The sequence below is a fragment of the Eschscholzia californica genome, unplaced genomic scaffold (genome assembly GCF_041429995.1).
Source record: "Eschscholzia californica isolate CP2 unplaced genomic scaffold, dmEscCali1.0.p SCAF_2, whole genome shotgun sequence".
Classification (NCBI taxonomy): Eukaryota; Viridiplantae; Streptophyta; class Magnoliopsida; order Ranunculales; family Papaveraceae; genus Eschscholzia; species Eschscholzia californica.
Window position 1 is genome coordinate 6,843,539 of NW_028238309.1, and position 8,556 is coordinate 6,852,094.

An 8,556-nucleotide genomic window follows, 5' to 3' on the forward strand; every position below is an offset into this window, starting at 1 on the left:
GGTCTGGATAAGGATACGGTGGTTTGGAAGATTACTACTTCAGGAAATTACACAGTGAAGGATACCTATAATTTTATTCGGAGGAAAGGGAGGCAAGTAGAGTGGTGGAAACTTGTTTGGTGTCCAGAGGGGATTCCTAAGCAATCTTTTATTGCCTGGACAGTGCGAGGTTCAAAGAAAAAAACTAAGTTGAGGGTTGGGGTCTTAACATTGATGAAATCTGTCCATTATGTCAGGGACAACCGGAAACGGATGAACATATCTTTTTCCCGTGCTCGTATTCGTTAGAAATCTGGTCAGATTTGCTAGTCCTACTCGGTATTAGCAGGAATCACATAGGTTGTTGGTTGGACGAAATAGAGTGGTGTATCACCCAATTTCATTGTAATTCAATACTAGGCAGGCTCCGAGGTCTAGTTTTTTGCGGGTTCATATATCATATATGGTCCGAGCGAAATTACCGAGTGTTTCGAGGGAAGGTCAGGGCAGTCCAAGAACTATTCCAGGTGGGTCGTTAGCGAAATCAAAATCAAAGTGCTGACATGGAAACGGAAACCCAATGGGCTGGATGGGTCTCAACAAATCCTGGACCGGTAGAATTTGTCTATCCCACTTCGGGTAAAGGTAGCCAAAACGTGTAGATGGTCTGGCCCATCGATAAATCAGATCCTAATTAATACCGATGGGGCCTATGATGCTGATTCAGGGGGTTTTGGAGCAATCTTAAGAGACAATTGGGGAGATACAATTATAGCTGCAACGTCCAAAATGCCGAGGAAGTCGATGTTGTTTCATGAAATGCAAGGGATCAAATTAGGTCTACAGTTAACAACTACTTCGAGTCAGATGAGGGTGAGAATTGCAACTGATTCCTTAATTAAGAGCAGTCTCTATATTGACAACGGAGGGTAAGAGTCCACCGTGGCAGATAGTCAGAATCGTTCGTGAAATTCGGGAATTATTGTCGCAATTGGAAGAATGGTCTTGTTCTCATATCTATTGCGAAATAAACAAGGCAACGAATTTTCTATCAAAGATGAAACCAATATCAGGCTACAGAGAAATGAGATTGAACACGTTACCAGCTGAGTTAGAGAAGATTGTGCAGGATGATAAAAGGGGTGTCATTGGAGTGCGGCATGCTTAATTTCTTGATTGTTAGAGTTTTTTATTCTAGTTTCTTAGTTCCGAGAGTTATTTATTTGTTTTTTATTTGATTTAGTATTCTTTGTTCGGGTCGGGCCCTTAACCCGTAGACAAATCCAAACAAAAAAAAAGCAAGGTGTGCAAGAGAAATGTCTAGATGTGAAGGATTTTCTTCTTCGAGAAAAAAAAGGGATAATTTGACATACACCCCCACTAATAATTCGATATTAGGACTACACCCCCACTTTTTGAAAACTTTTGATATATACCCCCACGTGGACGGAAATCGTGATATCGCCGTTAACTTCACCCTGTGTGAAAGGCACGCGTGAAGTATGACACTTTTGCCCCTTTAACAGCTGTTGAAATTTTTTTCCCAATTTTATCCTCCAACGGTCATCTCCAGATTTGTTGCCTTTATAAGGTACCTTTTCCATTGAAAGAAAATGGTATTTGGGAGTTCAAATTTTTGGAAAGATGGGAGGAGGTGCTAACAAGGGATCAATTGGTCAGGTTTTCGTCTTGTCTTGCTTGTTTTAATTGATCTACAGTTGGGGGTCCTTCCCTAATTATAGAAAAACAGTGGGGGTATTTATCTTAGTTTGGTTTGTAAATTACATCTTATTTTATACTCTTTTTTTTCGTTAATAGGTTCTTATTTCATACTCTAAGTTGTATTACTTTTTTGGCAGGAAATGAGTTGCCAAATTTGTGAATTGGAGACACATTTGGCTATCAAATGTCCTTTTTTTATATTCATCTTGTAAGAATGGAAAGTGCAACGGAATTCGGAAAGTAATGGTGTCTAACACCTCAAGAAATTCTGGACGAAAGTTTTTGAAATGTCAGTATCTGAGTTGTGAGAGTTTTCAATGGCTGCCATTTCAGAGGTCTTGACAGGTGAGAAACAATGGATAAGACAACATCGTACGCTAGGATGTTTCGGTTGTGGTCAGCCTGGCCATTGGAAGAAAGATTGTCCAAAAGAGATAAAATCCGGAACCAATGAAAGGGATAATTCTCAACCTCATATTGTAATCAAGACTACATTGGAAGATTTCTGTAAAACTTTTAGTAAAAATAGCATTAACTAGATGAATTTCTAATAACCAAATATGTAATGAAAAATAGCATTGGAAAGTTTCTGTAACACTTTCTTCTTGTCTGGTTTTAACTATCCATCTATGTACCTAAACATCAATGAAATGCTCCTATTTCCTGTCACAATTCAGATTGCATGACAAAAAGATCATCCATAACAAAACAAAGCATATTAACAAAATATAGTTAATGTTTATAACTCTATTCCTTAACAAAACAGAATCTATCATCAAGTATCAAAAAAACAGCTCAATGAGCATCTTCACATTCAAAATAAGAACAAAAAGAAGCCAAACATCATCACTGAGCTATTTCCATTCATAAAACATCACAAAAAGAAACAATAAAGACTAAATGATCAAAAGATGTCTAGTTTCATCCAAAAAGCTATGTTTTCCTACTTCTTACTAGGTTTTCTTGGTTGGTATTTGGTTGGTTTAAACACTTGACTAGGTGGGATTATAGGGGACCTACCATAGAAAGATTGGGTACCAGGTTGTAAAATTGGAGGAGGTTGGGAAGTTCTTGGTTGAGTCACTGTAGGTCTTTGTTGATTCATCGAACTTCCTGCTTGAGTGGTTGCAACAGTAAAGGTAGATGCACCATTTCTTCTTCTTGGCAGCTTTGTTTGAGCAATTTTTGGTTGTGCAGCACCTTTGCAAGTTCTGCTGTTATGGCCAAACCCTTGACAAGTCTTGCATTTTCTCCAACTCTTTGATTTGAAGGTTCTTCATCCATATCCCTTCTCCTCTGTTTCTTTGGTCTCCCAGCTGGTCTGACTATTATAGGAGGGAGAACTTCATATAATGGTTGCATCAATAAGAAAAGAAAAATACAACATTCACAATCACAATCACAGCAAATTAAAAACATAATTCATACCAAAACATAATTCAATTCTTAACCATGGATAAGTCATATTCATATATAATGCTCAATAAGAAGGTACAAAGGAACGAAAGAAAACATAATATAGGTAATAACATCTAAATAGAGTACTTACATTGCCCCATTCCTTCATATGCTTCATAGGTGTTATATACCCTCCATAAGCCTCAAGATATGTACTAACCTTATGAAAATCACTGCAAAATCTGGCCATGAAATCACAAACTCACATAATTAGAACATTAGAAAACATAATATAGGTAATAACATCTAAATAGAGTAAAGAAAACTTACTCTGTCCATTTTCTCCTCATTGGTAAGATGACTGGAACAGCATGCATACAAGGGATTCCTGTTATGTCCCAAAAACAGCAAGAACATGTCATATCTCTTATGTTCACAGTCCATATATTAGTACTATTCACTTCATAAATATTGAATAAGAAATCACTGGCCCTTGCACTCTGAAATTACTTATGCCCTTCTTGAACCCATCAATGACCCTTTGAGCTATTGGAACAATTCCACTTGCATCCAATGTCTTTGCTATCTTCTTCCTCTCATAGAGCAAAGACATCATCATTAAGTGAAATTTATCAGTCATAGATGATATTGGCATGTCCCTTAGATCAGTGATCCAACTGTTGAAACTTTCTGAAAAATTATTGGTTATATGCTCACATTTTGTTCTTACATCAAAGAAGGATCTTGCCCAAGAACTCACTTCAACTCTATGTAACCAATGGTATGCTTTTGGGTCATCTTTCATCAATTGGTCTGCCCATAACTGATAGTCTTCCTTTTTGTATGCCTTTGCTGCTCCCCAAGCTAAATTCTTAAGATGATCAGAAGGATGACTCTTCTTGAAGTTCTTGTACATGTGTCGAAAGAAAAATCTATGATGGTTGTTAGGAAAAATCTGTGCAACTGCCTGAATCAAGCCCTTTTGTCTATCTGAAATGAATGTGGGCAAATTTGGGTGTAGCTTAACATGGTCACTGAGTTGAGTCAAAAATTTGAACCAATTCTCATAGTTCTCTGACTTGCAAATGTATATGGCTAGGGGGTACAGGCCATTGTTCCCATCTAATGCAGTTGCTGACAAGCAAACACCACCATACTTTCCTTTGAGAAAACAACCATCCAACCCAATGATTGGTCTACACCCCTTTTTAAAACCATCTAAGAAAGGCTTGAATGCAATGAATAAACCCCTAAAATGCTTGCAAAAAGACATTGGTTAGTTTTCATCAAATCTTCATTGACAAAACATTGATAAAGTAGAATTGGGTTAAGATTAACACAAAAAAATTGATTTTATGGTCTGAATTTCAAATCATAAACCCTAAATATGCAGAACTAGATCAAAAGTTCATCATTATGTTAACTTTACACATAAATAAATTAGGAATAACTTACTGATAACTACCAGAACTCCCTCCTTCAGCCATTAATGGTATTTTCACAAGAAAACCTAAATATGGAACTCCAAATCACTCAACCAAATATCCTAATGTTGCTAACTTTAGAGAGGGAAAATACACTCTTTTGCTCAAGAAATCAACATATTTGTCTTGTGATGCAGAGAAAACCCTAGTTGTCGATGGAGACCGATTTCAGAAGCAAGAAACCCTAGTTGTCGATGGAGAAACCTCAAGAAGAAAAACGCGGGTAACGGGTAAGTAGCAGTTGAAAAGACAAACGATTTGACGGTAAGTTATTAAAAATTAGGTTTAAGTTCCAACCGTTGGATCTGTGGAGATGATATCCGTTCGATTGAGCGGGGCAAAAGTGTCATACTTCACGCGTGCCTTTCGCACACGGTGAAGTTAACAGCGATATCACGGTTTCCATCCACGTGGGGGTATATATCAAAAGTTTTCAAAAAGTGGGGGTGTAGTCAAATTATTAGTGGGGGTGTATGTCAAATTATCCCGAAAAAAAATTAGGGAAGAAGATAAAGAAATCGTGTACAAGAATGGGTGTTTTCTCTCTCTCTCTCGGTCTCTACCCTTGAAACTAGGGCAAAAATCACAAAGGAGATATATATTTGGACGCGAGATGGGTGTTGACTTAGGGTCAGAATTTCTGGGTACTCTTGGGGTGCCACCTAGCGTTCCGTATGGGAGGCTAGTAGAGGGAGGGGGCTAACAACACTTTGAACAAGTGCTATTAGCCTCTCCCTTAACTAAGCAGGCTGCCTATAAAAGATAACTCTCCCATGTGCGAAGAGATCAATGACCTGTGCTAATTAGTTAGGGTATTAGTGTTATATTGCAGAAATGATGAGGACATACTTGTCCTACAAAATCATACCGTACTACTTTCCGTGCGGTGAAAGCAATTCCGTTCTAGGGTTTTAGCGAGTCTATTTAATCATATTATTGCTTCAAACCCTAGAATGCAACCAAAAGAAAAAGAAAAGATGAAACAAAAAGATAAGAGTAGAATTAGCAAATTACCAGATAATGTTCTTCATCAAGTTCTCTCTTTCCTTGACATGAAAGAAGTAATTCAAACAAGCGTTTTATCAAGAAGATGGAAAGATGTCTGGAAATCTCACCCTTTTATAAAAATCGACCTTACCCATATGGACTACAACGAGGGAAAGAGCTGTGAAGATTTTGTGAGTAATGTATTATTGTTTAACTCTTCTGATATTCATACTTTTGATCTCACACTTCCTAATAACGATGTTAAAAGAAAGAGTCTTGTTAGATGGATTGAAACTGCTATTACAAGAAACATTCAAGAACTATATATTAGGGGAGGTAGTTCAAGAATTCATTTACCTTTTGATTTTAAATCATTGAGAATATTAGAACTTGACTTAGAGGGTCATGGCTATTATACTCATAAGCTTCATATACCTGATTCAATGAGTTTACCTAGACTTGAAAAACTAACTCTTTGTAGAGTTGAACTATGTGGTGTTGGTGATGTGATTAAGAAATTGGTATCCCGTTGTCCTCTTCTTGAGTCATTGTCTATAACTGAATGCCAACCTAACTGCACCACCATTTGCATTTCTTCTCCTCAACTTAAGTACTTCAAATTACATAATATGAACGATACATATGAATATATGATTGAGTTATATGCTCCGAATCTCATATCATTGAGTTGTAAAGGCTTTGAATTGAAAGGATTTGATATGGGTAACTTTCCTTGTTTGGTAAAAGCTAGAATTGTTATCTGTAATAAATATCAAGAGTTTGATGAAGTGATCATTAAACTACTTAGAGCGTTTCATAACGTGGAAACTCTAAGATTATCAGCTTGGTTCACTCATGAATTACTCTTATTAGAAGCTCCAAACTTATTACAAGGAACTAGATTGGAGTTTCCTAACTTGAAATGTTTGAAGTTGAGAACATGGCTTACAAAAGATCGTGTCAATGCCATAGCATACTTACTTGAGAGTTCTCCTAATATAGAGAAACTTGTACTGGACATAGAATCAACAAGAGATATGCCATATGTCGTGGTCGAGGACCACTCAAGTAACCGAAACGACTCAAGTAACGCAGAAGCTTTGTCGTTACAACGCATGTTATATCACCTAAAGAAAGTTAAGATTTTTTCTCGACACCGTATGAGTTCAGAAGATTGCAGTGTGGTTTCTATTCTTGAGATTGTACTCAAGAAGGCAATAGTCCTAGAGACAGTTGAAATTCACTCCAGAGATAACATGAGGGAAGTTTCTAATCTAGTACAAGCTTTGCAACGTGCAGCTTCTACCATGACATTTCATTTCTTTGGAACCTCATGCGCTAGTAATTACTCGCCAACTTGTTCCGATGGATCATTCTGATTGCTTTTTCTCTATTCAACATGCACTTATAATTGTGTGATCTCGGGGGTATCTCATCTCAAATAGAAAGATTAAGTTCCATAAGAAATGGCATCTTGTATTTTCTTGTCGGACTTATTATTGAAGATATTGACCCTTACAGATTAAGGAAGCTTAAACTCAACAACCTCTACCGTGTGAATGACTATAGATGGGGTTTTAGCTATTTGAGCCAAAATTATTATTCATTTGTGAAGTATAATTTTCAAAAGAAAATAAAAATCCAAGTTATTGAGTGATTTTTAATTTTTAAATCTGTTGTAGATAATCGTTTCTCTACAAAAATCAAAATTCTTCAAAGTGAAGGAGGTTGTGAATTCACTGTAAACCAATCCGTCATGGACGGTCGAGTCCGTTAAAGCCCACAAAGACCTTGTAATCCGAAGGCGGGGTTAGCCTGGTTGACCCGGTGAAATAAACGGGTTGGCCGCGCTACCCGACATCCCACCCGAACACGACACGTTAATATTTGCCAGACATATCCTGCTAATAATATCCTCAATATATCCAATAATACCTATGTATATTGTGTGTGTTTGTATGTAATATTGTATGTATAACAAATATATATGTTATACTAATATATGGCCAGCGTTTTGGGGAAAGCTAAATAATTTCCGGGTGTGAAATTTTAAAAGGAATATGCAAAGTCCGGGAAAACATATTTTATGGGGAATATGTTTCAAAATAAAAATAAAAAACTCTCCACCTCACCTCTCTCCTCCATCTCATCTTCTATCTCTGCCACCTCATCATCTTCACCGACGAAAAAAAAAAATCTCTCTCCTCTCTCTCTAAATTTTTTTTTTGTGTTTTTAAGACCTAGATCTGGTCTGTTCTTGAAGAACATACCAGACCTTGGTCTACTCTTGAAGAACATACCAGACCTTGGTCTGTTCGTGAGGAACAGATCTGTTCCTCACGAACAGAACAGACCAGATCAAGGTCTTAAAATAAAAAATAAAAAATTTGTAGAGAGAGAGAGAGGAGAGAGAAATTTTTTTTATGTTTGAAGGTCGCCGGCCGGCGACCTTCGCCGGTGGAGAGAGAGAGAGAGAGGTGAGGTTGAGAGAGAGAGAGGTGAGGTGGAGATTTTTTATTTTTCCCCCAGCAACTTACAAAATAATATTGTCAAACAAAATTGACCAATTTTTGACCAAGTCTTCACACCCCGGAAACTATTTAGCTTTCCCCAAAGCGCTGGCCTAATATATCTATCTATGTAACAATTCAGTTAGGGTTTTTTGACATGTTATAAGTGGCATTCACTACAAAACAGACGACCTTTAGTTATGGACATAGGCCATAGCAATTACTCTAAATTCAATACCAAAGATGTTTTGCTACAACCCTCGCCTCGTAATTGGTATTGTCGTCACAAAAGGTTTTAGCTACGAACTGTTTGCTACGCTTTCGTCCGTAACAACTAGTTAGACCTTTCTGCTATGGATTTTGGCCTAACTAAATGCTCAAAAAAGTTTGACGTGACCGTTTATTTGTGATGGAATAATTCGCAGCCGTTGAACGTCCATAAGCTACGAAAATTGTTATAGCAAAAATTCTTGCAT

General features: G+C 37.2%; 2 protein-coding genes across 2 annotated transcripts; one reads left to right on the forward strand and one right to left on the reverse strand.

Annotated features, from left to right (window-relative positions):
- Nucleotides 1-2,483: 2,483 nt before the first annotated feature.
- Nucleotides 2,484-4,372, reverse strand: LOC147555742 (uncharacterized). Its single transcript, XM_086658523.1, has 4 exons — nt 3,610-4,372; nt 3,430-3,487; nt 3,251-3,341; nt 2,484-2,555 (listed from the first exon to the last, which is right to left on the reverse strand). Exons 1-4 carry the CDS (start codon nt 4,370-4,372, stop codon nt 2,484-2,486), a joined length of 984 nt encoding a protein of 327 aa, XP_086514649.1.
- A 1,171-nt stretch (nt 4,373-5,543) lies between these two features.
- On the forward strand, nt 5,544-7,227 carry LOC147555743 (putative F-box protein At1g49610). The gene has a single exon (XM_086663356.1). The coding sequence runs from the start codon at nt 5,561-5,563 to the stop codon at nt 6,947-6,949; it is 1,389 nt and encodes a 462-aa protein (XP_086519482.1). The 5' UTR covers nt 5,544-5,560; the 3' UTR covers nt 6,950-7,227.
- The last annotated feature ends 1,329 nt before the right edge of the window (nt 7,228-8,556 follow it).

Excerpts from the sequence above, each read along its gene's own strand:
- LOC147555742 (XM_086658523.1), bottom strand. The coding sequence starts at position 4,372 with ATGTCTTTTTGCAAGCATTTTAGGGGTTTATTCATTGCATTCAAGCCT. Across the intron at positions 3,488-3,609 it reads TGGGTTCAAGAAGGGCATAA|GAATCCCTTGTATGCATGCT; the intron begins GTAATTTCAGAG and ends GGGACATAACAG. Across the intron at positions 2,556-3,250 it reads ATATGAAGGAATGGGGCAAT|CTCAGTGATGATGTTTGGCT; the intron begins GTAAGTACTCTA and ends GAATGGAAATAG.
- LOC147555743 (XM_086663356.1), top strand. The coding sequence starts at position 5,561 with ATGAAACAAAAAGATAAGAGTAGAATTAGCAAATTACCAGATAATGTT.